The sequence below is a fragment of the Pyrus communis genome, chromosome 13 (genome assembly GCF_041283825.1).
Source record: "Pyrus communis isolate YQ-2024b chromosome 13, ASM4128382v1, whole genome shotgun sequence".
Taxonomy (NCBI): Eukaryota; Viridiplantae; Streptophyta; class Magnoliopsida; order Rosales; family Rosaceae; genus Pyrus; species Pyrus communis.
Genome location: NC_142577.1, coordinates 14,700,143 through 14,719,836, shown reverse-complemented (window position 1 = coordinate 14,719,836; position 19,694 = coordinate 14,700,143). Strand labels below are relative to the sequence as shown.

Genomic DNA, 19,694 nt, shown 5'->3' with positions numbered 1-19,694 from the left:
AACCCTTCTCCCTCCGTCTGTTTGGTGGAGAGAGAGAGAGAGAGAGAGAAACGTGTCATTCTTTGTTCGATATTGGGAATTAATATTCCTAGTATCAATGAATAAATGGGACTAAGTTGCCTAAATTCTTCCGAGAGTTATCTGCTTTCTACCAATTGTATGCACAAATATGCATATAAAGTGTTGTATAGCCTTTGTACATCAGCTTGGAGTTGTTTAACAACTTTAGAAGAAGAACACATCTTTCGGGTGCAATGCAAAGTCACAACACTTTTAACGTTTCAGAACTAGGACGCTGTCCCCAATGGTTTTGTCCCAAATGCATGTAATAGACTATATTTGTTGGAGTTTTGAGCTCCTTTAAGTCCTATATCGGGGAACTCAAGGGAACTTGAAGTCCTTATATTACTTTAGTCTCCTTTATTAGTGATCTGGTGTTGGACCATTTGAAATGAGGATTGAGGCTTGGACCATTAATTGTGTGGACTAGACTTGATCATTATACCATAATATTAATATAAATTAATATTAATTAATCAAGACAAGGGCTTTGGGTCTTGGGGCACTTAGGGCCTAAGAATTAAAATTAATTTGATCAATTAGTTTTAATTTCAAATTAAGTTTTTAATTAAAATTAATTAAAAACGTTTTGATTAATAAACACAACTCTTTGGAAAGAGTTGTATAGCTTTAGATACATCCAAAAGGTATTTGAAGATGTATGAAAGAGCCTATATAACTGGAGTCCTCATTTCCATCGAAATCATTTTTTCTTCCTCCTTCACTTCCTTACAAACTTTCCAGAGAGTAAACACACAAAGCAAATTTGCTAGAATTCTATAATCCAGTGCGTGTTGTAGAATTAGGTAGTTGTATCTTGGTCGAGCAGATGCTGTAGAACCACAAGCACAAGAGTAAGAAGAAAATACTATTCGAAGAACATAGCTTCTGTGCTAGCCTCTACCTTTGATTCATTCAAGTTAGTATCATTATAATTTCTGTATTTATTGTGTAATTTCATTCTGTATTGCAAGTATTTTTTAGTAATAAAGTATAAGAATTTCAAGTTCTGTATTTCTGTTATTTTGTTTCTTCGAAAAGTATGGAACAATCAGGAACTAAACCTCATTCTGAAAAGCCTGAGAAATTTAAGGGCAAAGACTTCAAAAGATGGCAGCAGAAAATGCTGTTTTATTTGACAACCCTGAATTTGGCTAATGTTCTGCGCGATAGTGTACCTACTGCAGATGGAGAAAATATTTTTTCTGTAGAAACTTTGACGGCTATAGATGCCTAGAATCATAATGATTTTCTCTACAGAAACTATATTCTTAGTGCATTAGATTATTCGTTGTATGATGTCTACATGGTGTACAAAATAGCCAAGGAACTGTGGGAATCACTTGAGAAAAAAAAAATATAAAACAGAGGACACTGATTCAAAGAAATCTGTTGTGGGCAAATTTTTGGACTACAAAATGGTGGATTCCAAGTCTGTTGTCTCTCAAACTGAAGATCTCCAGAAAATCATCCATGACATTCATGTTGAAGGGATGGTGATCATTGAGTCTTTCTAAGTGGAGTCCTTTATAGGAAAACTGCCACCTTCTTGGAAAAAGTTCAAGAATTATCTCAAGTACAAACATAAGGAGATGACCCTTGAGGATCTCATTGGTAGGCTGAGAATTGAGGAAGACAACAGAAAGAATGAGAAGGGCCTAGTTTCAAGTATGGAAGTCAAGGCGAATGTTGTTGAAGGAAGTTCGTCAAAACAAAGGCCAAAATTCTAGAAAACTAAGAAGAAGGAAAAGAACTGTGCCCCTGGTGTGAAAGGCAATGACTTCAAGAAATTAAGGGAAGTTGCTGGGTTTGTGGAAAGCAAGGCAATATGGCTCGAGAATGTCGCCATCGAAGGGATCAAGGTCTTGGAAATCAAAGCAACAACAACCGCGCAAACTTGATTGAAAATAATGTGGATGTCATGGCTGCAATGATTTTTGAAATCAACCTTGTATTTGACCATGCTGATTGGTGGATAGATACCGGTGCCACTTGCCATGTATGTGGTGACAGAAATATGATCTCTTCATACTAGAAAATCTAGGAGAACGAGCAGCTGTTTATGGGAAATGCATCTGCATCTGTTGTGGCTGGAATAGGGAAATGTGTTCTTAAATTCACTTATGGAAAGGAATTAACCCTCCTTGATGTGTTGCATGTCCCCGATATTAGGAAGAATCTTGTTTCTGGTCCTATCCTTAGTAACAAGGGATTCAAACTAGTTTTTGAGTCCAATAAGTTTGATTTAACTAAAGGGGGAATGTTTGTAGGGAATGGTTACCTTGCTGATGGATTATTCAAACCAAATGTACTTGCTAATGCTATGAATGAAATAAATAATGCTTCTGCTTATATTGTTGATTCGTCTAATTTATGGCATTCTAGGCTAGGACATGTAAACTTTCGTTCTCTTTTTAGAATGCATAGTTTAGGTTTGCTGCCAAAACTTGATTATTTAGATAATGTTAAATGTGAGACTTGTACAGAATCGAAATTTGCAAGTCAAAGCTTTAAATCGGTGCATAAAAAATCCAATGATTTATTAGATTTAATTCATAGTGACTTGTGTGATTTTAGATCATATCCAACTCGTGGTGGAAAGAACTATTATGTAACATTTATAGATGATTTTAGTAAGTATTGTTATGTTTATTTACTTCATAGTAAAGATGAGACCTTGGATATGTTGAAGACATATAGGGCAGAAGTTGAGAATCAACTTAACAAAAAGATTAAAGTCTTAAGGTCCGATTGGAGAAGAGAACATAAGTCTTATGCCTTTGCTGAATTTTGTGCCACACATGGCATAATTCATCAAACAACAACCCCTTATACACCGCAACAAAATGGTCGAACAGAAAAATAGGACTTTTAAAGACATGATCAATTCTATCTTGAATAGCTCTGAGCTTCCACACAATTTGTGGGGTGAAGCTTTACTTACTGCAAATAAAATTTTGAATCGAATTCCACCTAAAACGAGAAATGAGTCACCATATAAATTATGGAAGGGAAGGACCCCAATGTTTAAATTGCTTAAAGTGTAGGGTTGCCTGGCAAAAGTACAAGTCCCATTGCCAAAGAGAACAAAATTAGGGCCTAAAACGATAGATTGTGTTTTTATTGGTTTTGCATCTAATAGTTCAGCTTATAGATTCTTAGTTTTTCATTCCAAAGTAAGTGATATACATGTCAATACTATTATAAAATCTATAAATGCAATATTTTTTTAGGATATATTTCCATACAAAATGGGCAACTCTAACTTCTTGAAAAAGAGGTTAATGATGAACCTAGAGAACATGATGATGGTTCATCCTCATCTAGAGTTCAAGAACAAGAAGAACTTGAACCTAGAAGGAGTAAAAACACAAAAATTCAAAAGGACTTTGGGCCAGATTTTGTGAATTTATTAACCGAGATAGAACCTCAATCATTCAAGGAGGCCATGTCCACTCCTGAAGCTCCAATTTGGAAGGATGTAGTTAACAGTGAAATAGATTCCATTATGCAAAATCATACATGGGAATTAGTCGATTTGCCCTTTGGCAATAAGCCAATTGGGTACAAATGGATCTTTAAGAAGAAATTAAAACCTAATGGTACAATTGACAAATATAAGGCTTGTTTGGTGGCTAAAGGACACCGTCAAAAACATGGTTTGGATTTCTCTAATACATACTCGCCTGTAACAAGAATTACGTCAATAAGGTTGTTTATTGCTATAGCTGCACTCCATAACATGGAAATACACCAAATGGATGTAAAGACTGCATTCTTAAATGGAGACTTAGATGAGGAAACATATATGGAACAACCCAAGGGGTTTGTGGTCACGAACACAAAGTTTGTAAACTTGTGAAATCGCTATATGGCCTTCAACAAGCTCCAAAGCAATGACATGAAAAATATGTCCATATTATGATCACACATGGTTTTAAGATAAATGAGTGTGATAAGCATGTAGATGATATGCTTATAATGGGAACTAACAAAGAGATAATAAATTGGACCAAGAAGATACTGAAATCAAGTTTCGATATGTTAGATCTTGGTCTAGCTAATGTGATTCTTGGAATAAAAATCCAAAGAAACCAAGACGGTTATATTCTTACACAATCCATTTATATAGAAGCTATACTTAGGAAGTATGGTCATTTGGAAAGTAAAGATGCAATTGCTCCTTTTGATGCCAATAGCAAACTAAAGAAAGATAGTGGTGATGCCATATCTCAACATGAATATTCACAAGTTATCGGAAGCCTTATGTACATTATGAACTATACAAGGCCTGATATAGCATACTCAGTGAGTAGGTTGAGTAGATATACATGCAATCATGGGCATGATCATTGGAAAGCTTTAATTCGAGTATTGAGATACTTAAAGCATACGATGAATTATGAGTTGCATTATATGAGGTATCCTCCTGTGCTTGAAGGATTTACTAATGCGAATTAGATATCTGATAGTACTGATACAAAATCCACAAGTGGATATGTATTTACTTTGGGAGGAGCAGCAATATCTTGGAATCTTCCAAACAAACGTGCATAGCCCGATCAACGATGGAATCAGAATTTATAGCTCTCAATAAGGCTAGAGAAGAAGCTGAGTGGCTAAGAGATTTTTTGGAAGATGTTCCCATATGGCCTAAACCTGTAACGGCAATATGTATACACTGTGATAGTTTAGTTGCACAACATCAAGCTAAAAATAGTATATACAATGGGAAGTCTAGACAAATTAGATGAAGGCATAATACTATAAAGCAATGGCTCTCTAGTGGTGTAATCTCTATTGACTATGTTAAGTCAAAAGATAAAATTGTGGATCCGCTTACTAAAGGTTTGTCTAGAGAGCAAGTTAAGCATACATCGAGGGGAATGAGTTTAAAGCCAATAGAGTAAAATGAATCTGCAAAATGGAAACCTAACCTAGTTGATTAGAGATCTCATGGTCTAGGTTCAATAGGCAAACTAGTTTGGTTAGATTCAAAGAAGAAACACACTTACATACCCATTCCTATGATGGAAGAAGTGTGGTGACTGCTGATGGGTGTAAGATACATTAGTTTAATGATATTGATACTTGTAAATCAAGTGGACTAGTAACAACCAATTCCTAATCAATATCACCTATATGAGAGTAAATGTGGGATCGCATTTATGAGAATTACATGGCTACATTCTCTAAAGCTCTCATGAATCCAGGATTTGTTCAGGACCAAAATTAACACAAACGTATGAATTTGCGATGTGTTGGTGTGACATATGTTTTGCTTATTATCTTGATTTACTGCGGAGATGAACAGTTCAAGATTTTATATTCATCGCGTCATCTAGTAAATCCGATAAGTATATACTAAGGTAGGTTTAGGTCCAAAAGACACCTCTCCTGATGTGTGTTACATTTATTGTTTACCCTCATTTTTCACCGTACCCTAAGACCTAATAGTCGGCTCAAAATGTGGGGTATTGTAGGAGTTTTGAGCTCATTTAAGTCCCACATCGAGGAACTCAATGGAACTTGAGGTACTTATATTACTTTAGTCTCCTTTATTAGTGCTTAGGTGTTTGACCATTTGGAATGAGAATTGAGGCTTGGACCACTATTTGTGTGGATTAGGCTTGATGATTATACCAAAATATTAATATAAATTAATATTAATTTATCAAGACAAGGACCTTGGGCCTTGGGGCCTAAGAATGAAAATTAATCTGATCAATTAGTTTTAATTTCGAATTAAGTTTTTAGTTAAAATTAATTAAAAATGTTTTTATTAATAAACGAAACTATTTGAAAAGAGTTGTATAGCTTTGTTGTATAGCTTTAGATACATCCAAAAGGTATTTGAAGAGGTATGAAAGAGCTTATATAACTGGAGTCTTCAGTTCCATCAAAATCATCTTTTCTTCCGCCTTCACTTCCGTACAAACTTTCCAGAGAGTAAACGCACAAGGCAAATTCGCTAGAATCTATAATCCAGTGCGGGTTGTAGAATTATGTAGTTGTATCCTGGTCAAGCACACGTTGTAGAATCACAAGCACAAGTGTGGGACGGAAATACTGTTCGAATGACATAACTTATGCGCTAGCCTCTACCTTGGATTCATTCAAGTTAGTATCATTATAATTTCTGTATCTATTGTGTAATTTCATTCAGTATTGCAAGTATTTTTTAGTAATAAAGTATAAGAATTTCAAGTTCTGTATTTCTGTTATTTTGTTTCTAAATTGTTATCCACAATATTTTCCGTTGCAAATCTCAATTTATGCCTATTGATTGTGATACGACTCTAAGCTATTAGGCTTCGGTTATGACTAGTTAGACCATCTATTGCCATTACTATCTATTATGCCCACTACTAGGTAATACTATTAGGCTCATCCATTCCTCAAACCCTAATTATCTTTGAGTATATTTAAAATCCTTTTACGACGTAAGAAGACTAAGAATGAAGATATGAATTTCCTTTGATTTCCTTCTCCTTTACCTGCGTTTCCTTTCTTGCAATTTTCCTTTTATTATGTCCGATCCTATCAATTGGTACCAGAGCCAGAGATCCATCATGGATCTATGGTTTGGACCCGTCGATCCCACACTTCCAACGCTATGGAAAAGTGTGACGGATGATTCCACTGATATGGTGTTCTATTGGAATCCAGAAACCAATGTTTCTCAGTATGAACATCCAAATCCGCCTCCGCCTCCGCCTCCACCACCTCATCCTCCTCCCGATCACTACCAGTTTCCATTCGAGTATAAACCCACCTTTATCTCCTCTGATCTTAACTATCAACCACCGGATTACCCAGCCTCGTATATGCCTGAGCTTCCCGTCGCTCCTTCATATACCAGCGCCATTTTCCTCCCGCACCCCGCACCACCTTCTGTTATGTATTCGGACTCCATAGACGACCCTCAAATCCCTCATTCCTATGCCACAAACCCTAAATTTCACAATCCCCAAATTTACTCTCCATCTTCGTCATACGAACGGAAATCCGTGGGTTTTCGATTCCGAGAACAATCAGATCTCTCCTGACGAACTTGACATGGGTCTCGATTTGACGGTCCACACATCTCCGAAAATCTCGCTTAAATCGGTTCGAGCAAAGCAGAAACTTGCAGGGGTTTCCCATGTGAGGATGAAGAGGAAAACTCCGTCTGTGAGCTTTAGCCAACGATGATACCGTAATCCCCTGATTCTGTCGTTCTACGCTACTCCATCGTTTTTGTCGGTACGTTCATCACAAGCACAAGAACCAAGTTCTCCAATGCACATGGGCGCACGCATGCCCATTGCACTTCAACGACGACGAGGCGCCGAAACAGTGGCCTTGGGAGATCCTACACCATCAGGTCAAGTCTTACTGCACAAGAAGAAGATGATGACGGTGTTAGGTCACAAGTGGGGCTGACAAGTTCAAGGTCTTAAGCCATTCTTCCATTTTCGGCAACGGCGTACAAAGTGGAAACTCATGTACACGGGTCGCTTATCCCGACAGAGCAATAAGGACATTCACAATTCTGATGTTGTCATTCTTGTTGGAGATCAACCTTGGGTTCTGCTTTCCAATTTACAAAGTAAAGTAGTGAAGGTGTTTGATGGAATGCCAAAAAGAAGCATTAAGGTCAGAATGCTTAATTTTCTCATCTTAATCCTTATGGAACTATTCGAGCCAGGTCTGGCTATTAATAAGTATATAAGCTGTGTTTTGAAAGCTTTAAGGGTGGTACGAATGTTGGGTTTTCCATTTGACGACGGAGGGGTTCTACGAGAACTCAAGATTGTTGGGGCTGTGTTTAACACAATGTTGACAGAAATTAGTATTGACATATATTATGGTTTGCATGATGCGCGTTACATTGGACAAGTATACTCTGTTCAAGTGATTACTTATAAGGTCCTTGCAGTCGCTACACTTGTAGCTCTGGTGACAGTCAAAGATGTTGTCCAAACAGGAAATTTTGATTCCGCTGACAGGCTCTCTAGCCATCCTAGGAGTATATATGGCGGCTGGAGTTTATATATTAAAAATAAATTAATGGTTGTTGTTGCTTCACATTATCAGGCCATTGTAAATGTTACTGATTTATCTGTTTGCATTAGCTTTGCCATTTTTGATAAACAGGGATGTTTTGTTGCTCCCACTTATTGCATTAATGTTGCCCCTTACATTGCTCGCTTTTTCATTGATGGGTTTGCGAATTGGAGTAACATTTCTGATAATCTATGGTCAACAATCAGTCTAAGACTAGTGTTAGTGACTTCAAGGGATACAAGGTTGGTCTGCCACATTTCCAGATACAAGTCCATGGTTGTTGCAGCTGCAAAAAAATTGGAGCATTATTATGATATAACTCTTTCATCAAGCAGTTCTCTTTTCAAGATTGTAATGCACAAATTTACTCAGGATCCGATGTGGCATGCTTGTCAGCATGAGCTAAATCATGGTTTTATTATTGGGGGTAATCTGTATGCAAAGTGTAAGATCCCACATCGCCCGAGGGAGAGGAGGTGATGTGCCTTATATGTACATGCCCACCTCCCTATAGTGAGACGTGTTTTGGGTGTAAACCCAAGAACAAATCCGTGAGGGCGTGGCCCAAAGCGGATAATATCCTACTATGTGGACTGGGATTTGACAATTTGGTATCAAAACCACTTTCCGGCCGGAAGTGTGCCAACGAGGGCATTGGCCCCCTAAGGGGGATGCATTGTAACATCCCACATCGCCCGGGAGAGAGGAGGTGATGTGCCTTATATGTATATGTCCACCTCCCTATAGTGAGATGCATTTTGGGTGGAAACCCAAGAACAAATCCGTAAGGGAGTGGCCCAAAGCGTACAATATCTTACTATGCGGTGGATTGTAGTATCCCACATCGGCGGGGTGAGGTCCCTGGCTTTATATGTACATGCCCTTCTCTTCCTAGCATGACGCGTTTTGGGTAGTGAGGTTCTCTTGCCCAGGAGCAAATTCGTGAGGGCATGGCCTAAAGCAGACAATATTGTGCTACAGCAGAGTCGAGATGTGGCACAAGGTGTGGTTTGACACTTATTGTCTTAGTCTCCTTATTGATATCAACAAGATGTGACACAGTGTAGTTTGACACTTATTGTCTTAGTCTCCTTATTGTCTTAGTCTCCTTATTGATATCAACAAGAGTTTTGAGAATATCTTGTGCATTCTTCGATATTTCTCATGAGAGTGGTAAATGGAAGGTTGCTTTTGAAATTATGGTGACACTACTGGAAGATCAAGTAAGATGCTCTCTACTATGCAAAAAAATTATTCATGATGACAGGCACATCTCTTTTATTCTATCTCACAATGAAGAGGTCATGCCTTTACTTCCTACTTCTTTGCTCGGTTTTAGCATGGACTTCATGAGCATGATTTTATGGTGTGGCATGAGATTACTTGCTGTAATAAATGATGCGCCTAACTTTTTTATGGTTAACTCACATTTTGACCATGCCAAGTTGCTTAAAGCACTAATTGGAATTAAGCTCTTGGATGAGAATTGGCAGGAAAAATCTGAGGCTACCCTTGGGAATACCACAGTCACAGGTACTGTATTCCCACTAAATGCATGCAGGATTTTGACCTTACCTCATGTCAAAAGAACATTGTCACCTGCTAGTTGGGATTGGGTGATGAAATTTTGCATAAGAGATGATTTTGTCGGAGTCCCACTTTCACGTGATTGGAAATATGCAGTTTTGGGATCATCTTCATGGAGTAAGGAGTGCGCAGCTGATAGGCAAAAATCTGTTGTGGTTGAGAGCTCATGTTTTGGTGCCTCCTCTAGTCTCCAAAGCTTGCTTCACCATGCACATAAAATAACAGAGGACAAATTTCCAAAGCTCACCATTGATTTTGAACTCTCTAGCTCTAAAATACATGCTGAGTTGTTGACCAGTAGTGCAATTGTATATCAGGGATCAACAGAGACGGAGGGAGTGAAAAATTATTCTTCACCTTAGCAATCCAGCATAGCGAGTCTGCAATACGGTTTTTCACGGATGATATTCTTGCTTTTCTGATACTTAATTCAGTGTCAGCTTGTTCAAGAAAGGTTTTGTTGATTGCCACATGGATTTGGACACCACGAGTTTTCATATGGAGAACAGTTTCAAAAGGAAGTTTTGTTACGCCTAATAATATGAGCATGATTTGTTCTATTGTTGTTTGCATATGCCAAAGCAGTGAAATTCCAATTCTATCGAGGAAGAGGGATTATACTGATGTGCATTTCCTAGAATGGATCCACCTTGGTGATAAGGATGCCGTGAATTTCAAATATATCCCAGTGGTGCCTTCTACAGTTCCTCATGATATATTGAGAATTACCGCAAGACCAACCAACCCAACTTGATGTGGCACGCTTTTGTTCTCATCTCCGCGTTCTCTGATAGGAGACCAAGGCAATCACAAGCATTGATACTTGGAATTACGGCCTCTCTCACTATACCACTGTATGGATTACTGGTGGGATCATATCGGCATATTGTTGATCTGCAATATCTGATTGGTTGCATCGCTCTTCTCAAGACTTGGTGGCAAGGGCAGTCCTTGAATTCTAAACTAATTCCACATACTTCTGAAATTCCAACGGCAAAATATCTGGGAAGAGTTGAGGTATATTCAATGGCTTTGTGAAGAGTTATTTTTCATACTATTTTTGGACCTCCAACCTACTTACTGAGCATGATGCGAAGGCTTTCAAAGATGATGAAGAAACTCGTATCTTACTTGCCCGTTCACCAAGGATGCTGCTTGCTATGAAATGGGTGATATTGTTGCAGCTTGCACTATCGATCTCTTGCCATCTTTAATGCAATCTATCTACCCCAGGAGTTGGTGGTTGGTGATGCAACAAAGCCGATTGTTCTCTTGCTCAATGCTGTCAAGCTTAGTGTGCTCCCACTCTTTTATCCCATCTCAAAGTATTTGGCAAAACTGCATGATTTCATTTTGGCAGGATATGAGTTAATGATCTTTGTTTTTTGGGTGAACACACTGAAGAAGTTTTGGAAGGACATGGTTCGTGATTTAAAAACCATACAAAAGCTAATACTGAATGAGTATGGTACACCATTGGACAACCTGGCTGGCCTCTTTCCGTGACTGCTGCATGCGTCTTTCTCAGTTTGAGAGGCTTGAGGACAAGCCTCACCTTAAGGGGGTGGGATTGATGCGACTATAAGTTGTTGGGCTTCGGTTATGACTAGTTAGACCACCTATTGCCATTACTATCTATTAGGCCCACTATTAGGTAATACTATTGCCCATCCATACCTCAAACCCTAACTATCTTTGGGTATATTTAAAGTCCTTTTATGATGTAAGGAGACTAGGAATGAAGATATAAATTTCCCTTGATTTCCTTTTCCTTTCCCTGCAATTACTTTCTTGCAATTTTCCTTTTATTATGTTCGATCCTATCAGATCGAGTGTCCTTGAATTGATTAATTGACGCCAGGACTGATTATGAGTTCCAATCTTCAACCGAGAGTCTTCACATGGCTGGTTTGGTATTGCTGTGCATTGAAAAAAAAATTGCTTCTGCTGTGTTGTCAGAATAAGCGGCTGTGAAATAAAGCAGTAAAGTGTTTGGTAAACATTTTTGTAAAAGTGCTTTTGAAAAAAAAAAAAAAAAAAAAAACAGTATTATAGTGTTTGTTAAACTTTTATGTAAAACAGATATGAAAAAAAACTGGTTTTTTAAAGTTGGGTTTTGTAGGTTTGTATTTTTGGCTTTTTTTCACCCAAAACTGTGAAAAAAAGTTGGAAGTTGAATGTAAAAAGGTCCTAGCTTTTTTTTATAGCTACTTTTTCTCAGAATCATCTCAATACCAAACTAGGGCTTATTTCCATGGAGAATCGGTGCCGGTGAAGTCGATAAGTTATATATCATCAGATCTGTAACGGCATGGAACGCTGAAGATTTCACGTCATATGTGAAATTCTGTTGTAAAACATGAAGCAGTGAAATTGAATATGGTACTAATACTGTTGCTTGTTAATCGCAGAAACTCTAGCGTAAGTTGATGGAAAACATCAACCATCGTGTACTCTTGGGCTGTTCATATCAGCATTTGTTTTTTCAACTTCAACTAAGTAGATCTCTAATTGATCAGTTAGCTTTTCGTATGTGCTATTATCATAGCTAGATTAGCAGTCATGTTTCTGTTGGTATTTGACAGTTTACTAACTCAATACCAAATGATGTGGGTGATAGGTTTACAAACTCTATCACACCTCTCACTTTCACTCTCAATAATATTGGACAAACGAAAGGGAATAACAAGCTTGGGGATAACAAACACTTTGAAATATTAGAAAGAGGTTTACAACTCTTTTGGAGCTTACAAGCTGAAATGGAAATGGGAATTGGATTTAATGTTTCGGATGATACCCTCTATCATTTAAAGCCTTACGAGAGGCTTATTTATACATTCCAAACAGCAAAGAACCACTCAAGTGCTTTAAATAAAAAAATACAACAACACATACAACCATTCAAACACATCAAATGAACTTAGAACAATCTGGCACACACACATGCAGCGACAGATGGTGATTACCATCTTTACACCCTTTCACATATGCACCAGCTGCTAGACACTTTTACACACATGCTCTGCATCATTCCTTGCTGTCTTTCAACACCTTTCGGCTAGCACATGGAGGAGACTTTGTTCTTTGTAGCTGGAAAGAAACAAACAGCTAGCAGCAATATTTTACAACCTGTTTTGATTTGAATTTCCAACAGTTTCCTAGACCTTGGGGTTTACGGAAATCGTGGCCACCCAACCATTTGATCTTTAATCCAACGGTAGGAAGGCCAAGTACTGATGGCACGGTACATTCTTCCAAAATTTTGAGCCTGCTAGAATGACTCGAATAGGCAGAAACCGTCGAAGTCTGAGAGTACCACAAAATTAGCATCAGGTTTTTCCAGCTTCTGTTTTAACGTCACTCTGCCACAGAAAGTAGCTAGTGAATGGAGCTGAAGCGCACAAGGAACGTGTACGATGCCAGCCTGCAAAGAAGAGGCGGGACTTGCATTGGAAGCAACTGTGGCAGCTATGGAGAAGGAAACAGCAAATTTTAAGCCTCAAGAGGCAACAATTTTGGCAGCTGACTAAGCGGTTGAGATCTTTTCTTAGATTAAGCTGCAACCATCCGTAAATGCAGATTTCGCATCTAACAATGCTCAGTTCATATCTTAGCTGCTGTTTTATTTATGATTTCTCTTGATTTTCTCTAATTTTTAGTTAACCTAGCTTGTTTCAACAAGATTTAGAACGGCCTTCTATTTGTTTTAATTTGTTTAAATTTTCGTGAAAGCTAGTTACTAGTTGGCCACCTCTTTAACATACATATAGTCGTTTGTATATGTATATATATGTACATCTATATATTTTATATAAATATATATATATATATATATATTGTTACCATTCGCTAACTTTTCTTCTGGAGACAAACGACGGAGACTCGTCTAGCTTTTTTTGGGGCATGTAAAGTTTGCTAATTCAGGAATAACAAGTAGGTGGAAGTTATAACTGCATGCTCCAATGCATCAAAGGAGTATTTGGAGAGGCATAAAGACAAGATGGTTAGGGAAGTTGGTTAACTATCGTTCCCTCCACACATTCTTATCTCCCCGGCTCTAGAATATTTAAGAGAGAGAGAGAGAGAGAGAGAGAGAGTTGATGAGAATATAGCACAGCTTCAGTGCCAAGGCGTTGCCAGGGAGAGCGTACGATGGTGGTTCTCCATTAGCGATTTGTTTCATTCAGAGCCGCCGGAGACATTTCTACGTACGCATGCAGGTTAGAGTTTGATGGAGAGTTGAAATAATTCATCGAAGGTGAGAAATGGGAAGAGGTCAAACACAAAAGAAGGCGGGGGAGGTGGTGGCTGTGGCAATAGACAACGACAGGGCAGCCAACATGCTCTCAAATAGACTATTGATAGTTTCGTCACCAGAGGTCAAGCACTCACGCTGCTCCATGTTAGACAAAGAACCGCAATTCCCACCCAAAAAACCGCAATTCCGATCTGATTCAGGGGGTGAATTTACAAGTTCTAATTTCAATTCTTTCTTGTTGCAACATGGTATTTTGCATCAATATTCCTGTCTTCACACACTAAAACAGAATGGCTGTGTAGAGAAGAAACACAGGCATCTCACAGAAACTACTCGAACTCTTCTCTGGTATTTTGCATCAATATTCCTGTCTTCACACACTGAAACAGAATGGTTGTGTAGAGAGGAAACACAAGCATCTCACAGAAACTACTCGGACTCTTCTCACTGCATCCAAGGTTCCACACCAATTTTGGGTTGAGGCATTCTCTACTGCCTTGTATCTGATAAATAGGCTTCGAATCTCTGGTCTTGGACAAATCTCCATGGGAATTAATCTTTCACAAGCCTCCAGATTATTCCAAGCTAAAGGTTTCTGGGTGTAGTTGCTACCTCTGGCTTAAACCCTATACTACTTCCAAGTTAGATGGGAAAAGCATTCACTGGGTTTTTCTGGGCTATAGTTTGTAGCTTAAAGGCTATCGCTGCTTAGATCCTCTTACATCTAGGATCTACTATAAGATCTCACATCGCCCATAGGTGAGGATCCTGTAAGCCTTATATGTATATTCTCATCTCTACTTAGCACGAGGCCTTTTGGGAGCTCACTAGCTTCGGGTTCCATCGGAACTCCGAAGTTAAGCGAGTTCGCGCAAGAGTAATCCCAGGATGGGTGACCTATTGGGAAGTTCTCGTGTGAGTTCCCAGAAACAAAACCGTGAAGGCGTGGTCGGGGCCCAAAACGGACAATATCGTGCTACGGCGGAGTCGAGCCTGGGATGTGGTGGGAGCCCAGGCCGGGATGTGACAATTTGGTATCAGAGTCAATCCCTGGCCGGAAGTGTGCCAACGAAGACGTCGGGGCCCTAAGGGGGGTGCATACATCACCCAGGGGTGAGGATCTTGTAAGCCTTATATGTATATTCCTATCTCTACCTAGCACGACGCCTTTTGGGAGCTCACTGGCTTCGGGTTCCATCGAAACTTCGAAGTTAAGCGAGTTCGCGCAAGAGCAATCCCAAGATGGGTGACCCACTGGGAAGTTCTCGTGTGAGTTCCTAGAAATAAAACCGTGAAGGCGTGGTGGGGGTCTAAAGCGAACAATATCGTGCTACGACAGAGTTGAACCCTAGATGTGGTAGGGGCCTGAGCTGGGATGTGACATCTATATCTTTCGCCATGTGCTTTTCAATGAGTCACATTTCCCATTTCATGAGTCTCAAGGTTCAATAATGCCAGTTTCTCAATTGTAGCACACCCAATACCTTTAATACCCTACATTTACCATTCCCTTTTCCATACCATGTACTACTCATTTATTCCCAACCCCATCAACCTCTTCCCTCCCTCACCCTTCCTCACATCCTATTTCCACTTCATCAGCAACAACTCATTTAATGCAACCTACATCCACTTCACCAATGCCAAATTCTCCAATACAACCTACCTCTCCAATCCTGTCTCAACCTCCCCCTTCCACCAATACTCATTCTATGATTACTAGATCCAAAGCTGGGATTTTTAAAACTGAAGCCTTAGCTACTACTAAACATCCCCTTAATACATTAAACTTTGTCTCAACAACTTACTTACAAGCTTCTAAGCATGATCACTAGATGAAAGTAATAATTGAGGAATTTCAAGCACTGCAATCCACAAGAACTTGGTCTTTTGTTCCCTCTACACCAAATCATAATATGGTAGGATGTAAATGGGTTTTTCATATTAAAAGAAAACGAAATGGCAATGTGGATAGTTACAAAACTCGATTAGTAGCAAAAGGCTTTCATCAATAAGAGGGTATTGACTTTCAAGAGATTTTTAGCCCAGTTGCCAAACCTGTCACTATCATGATACTTTTAACTTTAGTAGTACGATTTGATTGGTTTTTCAACCAATTGGACATAAGTAATGCATTTTTACATGGTACACTCAAGGAGGAGGTTTTTATGCAACAACCCCTTGGTTTTATTGATCAATCAAATCCCTTTTATGTATGCAAGCTCAACAAATCCTTGTATGGTCTCAAGCAAGCCCCAGGGCATGGTATGTTAAATTGTTTCAAACTTTGATCTCTCTGGGCTTCCACAACTCTCAATTTGATTGCTCTCTGTTTGTTACATTTGAGTCGACCCTTGTCATTGTACTAGTATGTGTTGATGACATATTAGTCACAGGACCTAGTGCTCAAGTTTACAAGGCCTTCATTCACAAGCTAAGTCAAATTTTTCCAATCAAAGACTTAGGCCCTTTACATTACTTCTTGGGTTTGGAGGTGCACAGAAACTCAAAAGGAATTTTTCTATCTCAACATAAATATGCCATGGATCTCTTTCTCAAGACACACATGGATGGTGGTAAACCATGTACTACACCCCTTGGTACTCAAAAGTTAGATCACAGTGGTACACTTCTCTCTAATCCACATGAATATAGATCAATTGTTGGGGCATTGCAATATTTGACTTGGACTCAACTTGACCTTTCTTTTGCTGTTAATCAACTCTGTCAATTTCTCCATTGTCCTTGAAATACTCATTTTCAATCTGTTAAAAGAGTATTACGTTTTCTCAAAGGAACTATTGATGAAGGACTTTGGTTCAAGAAAAGTTCACTCACTCTCATTGCCTTCTCGGATGCTAATTAGGCAGGATGTCTTTGATCGACACTCTACTAGTGGTTATTGTGTTTATCTTGGTAGCAATCTAATCAGTTGGAGTGCAAAGAAGCAACATACAATTGCTCGTTCATCCATTGAAGCTGAATATCGTTCTTTAGGTCACACCTCTACCGAGATCACTTGGATCTGCAAAATCTTCAGGGATAGAGGATTTCCATTATCCGAAGTTCCAGTTCTTTGGTGTGAAAATGTGTCTTCGATTTCCCTTGCATCAAATCCAGTTTTCCATCCTAGAACTAAGCATGATGAAATTGACTACCACTATATCAAGGAATTTGTCTTAGCCTATCTGCTCAGAGTTCGGTTTGTTCCCAGCCACAATCAGATTACAGATATTCACACAAAGTCTCTGTCAAAAGCTTGATTTCAGTTTCTCAGGTCCAAGCTTTCACTTGGCTCTCCGCCGTTCAACTTATCCTCAATCAAGTCAACAATGCCAGCTAGAATCCAAGTCATAAACTCAGTCAGCAATTACTTAGTCTATAAGTTCTCCTTGCTGTAACTGTTTTGTAGCTAATCATAGATTAAGATTAATTAGTTACATTAGTTGGTAACTAATCTTTATTAACTGTTATGTAAAAATACCCCAATGTAAATCAGTTTCAATTAATAAGAAATACATTTCTAATACGAACATCATACAGTGAATTGCACCTAAAGTAAAACATCAAGTATACCTCGAGGCGACATTAGATACGATCATTATCAAGTCTTCATCTTTCACACCAAGAGCACTCAGCATCTCATAATTCCTCATCTCTATACCATTATACATTTCTCTATTAATTAATTAGCTAACTAAATTTAAAATTAGCTTCCAAACCAAAAAAGAAAAACAATAAATCATGAATTAAATTAAACTTCTCACCTCCACCTCCAGCAGAGCTTTCACATTCTCAACATCTCACAAAAAGAAAAAAGAAAAAAATCAAATCAAATCAAATTCAAGTAAAAATAAAAAGAGAACTTGAATATAGCAACCCTACTCCCCCTCTTTCTCCCTCTCCCTTTGCAATTCACACGTGCACCCCCTCCCTCTGTAACCCTTCCCCCGTGAAACCCCTAAACCCCACGCGTCGGCCCTATATCTTGTGGCTGCAACCTCACAAATTGTCCCCATCACCTCGATCCCATCGAACCACAAATCATGTACAATTTATGAGAGTAATTGTAAAAATGGATAAAACACCTTAAATAAAAGTTTTATAGAAAAGTTTTTCAATCCAACACCATCCAAAACCATAAAAAAACAGAATAAAGACACCAAAATTTAAAAAAAATAAATAAAAAAATTTCCACAGATTCAACTTTAACAGTATAGAAAACACATCTTTCACGATATTAAAAAAAAAAAATTGTTAGAGAAAAGGTTCAAAAGAAAAATTCAAAATTAATTACCTTGAGCCTAAAGGGCTTTGAAAGATGTAGGGGTGTGATATCCACACACCCCATTTTATTTCTTACACACCTTTTCAATTTTCGACCGTCGGATCGGATGAATTGAAGAAGATCAATGGACATAAATTATCAAGGAGTGTATGAGAAGTAAAATGAGGTGTGTGGATAGCACACCCCAAGATATAGACAAAAGCCCCAAAAAACGAAGAGCAAAGTGACTTGAAATAAAAAAAATAAAAGAAAATCATACAACCAAAAGATCTAATGATATAAGCAAAATACCCAAAATTATAAAAACAAAATTACAAAAAATGAAGAACAAAGTGTTCTAAAACGAAAAACAGAAGAAAATCATATGCCCAAAATTATAACGGACGATTTCATATTTTGTAGATAAATGACACTCCCTTTTGTCATGTATGATAAATATTCAAAGTTATATCATCTATAAGGCAGTACACAAACATTTGGAGAGATGCCAGTGGACAGTCAAAAGCTGGGTCTCGTGTTGTGGCAACGACTCATGCTACTTAGTATTCATCGATCACTGCAAAAGAACGCAAAGTTCTATATTGCTATAGTACATATATTGAATCAATTCCAAAAGGTTATTTACAGTAAAAAAAAGAACCCTATATACCATTTCTTGGAATGGTAGCCCCATACTTCTTCGTAAAAACATTAACAGTAGCTATAGCCTGTAAAATAGAAAATCAACTGTTTATCTGCATCATCACAGAATGGCAGCCATAAAAATTACCGAGGTAAAAACTGAATGGAAAAATTACCTGTCTCATGCCCTTAGAAAGGCATGGGTTGTCGTCGGTGATGGGTATCAGATGATTCTTGAAGTTAGTGAAGGCATCCGCCACTTAACTCGCCTGAGGCTCCTAAGGCTCTGAAGGAATGCAAAGCTGAGAGTAAGAATCATCTTTATATATCGAAAAAAGTATGAATAATATTACAAGCTATTTGTAAGAGAAGTAAAGGAAACGGCAGACCTTGAAACCTTGAAAAATAAAGAGTGAAAACAATAGTATTTATATACATGGCTGCATTTGAAACCCTAGAAGAATATTCTTCTTGCTCATCCTTATCTTTGCACAATTGTCCAAGCCTTGCTGTCAATGTACCGTTGAGATGGTTCTAGGTGAGTGTTGGGTGTGTTGATCAATTGGACAAGTGTCTTGGCAAGGTGTAGCACCATGGGCTATGTTCACTGGACTATGGTTAATATCCCCCCTCAAGCTAAGCTGCGGGGATTGAGTAGTTAACTTGGAACTAAGCAACTTGAAACGAGCTTTGGGCAAGCTTTTAGTGAATATATCAGCGAGCTGATTGTGAGAGGTTACATATGATATGGCAACTAACTTGTTGATGACCAATTCACGAATGTAATGACAGTTGATCTCGAAATACTTCGTTCTTGCGTGAAAAATAGGA

General features: G+C 38.3%; 2 protein-coding genes across 2 annotated transcripts; one reads left to right on the top strand and one right to left on the bottom strand.

Annotated features, from left to right (window-relative positions):
• The first annotated feature begins 6,500 nt into the window (after nt 1-6,500).
• LOC148691820 (uncharacterized) lies at nt 6,501-10,490 on the top strand. Its single transcript, XM_088682471.1, has 2 exons — nt 6,501-9,162; nt 9,238-10,490. The coding sequence occupies exon 1, from the start codon at nt 7,546-7,548 to the stop codon at nt 8,587-8,589; it is 1,044 nt and encodes a 347-aa protein (XP_088538597.1). The 5' UTR covers nt 6,501-7,545; the 3' UTR covers nt 8,590-9,162; nt 9,238-10,490.
• A 7,030-nt stretch (nt 10,491-17,520) lies between these two features.
• LOC148691819 (uncharacterized) lies at nt 17,521-18,668 on the bottom strand. The gene is made up of 4 exons (XM_088683426.1): nt 18,611-18,668; nt 18,434-18,469; nt 18,252-18,277; nt 17,521-17,610 (listed from the first exon to the last, which is right to left on the bottom strand). The coding sequence occupies exons 1-4, from the start codon at nt 18,666-18,668 to the stop codon at nt 17,521-17,523; spliced, it is 210 nt and encodes a 69-aa protein (XP_088539552.1).
• Between the last annotated feature and the right edge of the window lie 1,026 nt (nt 18,669-19,694).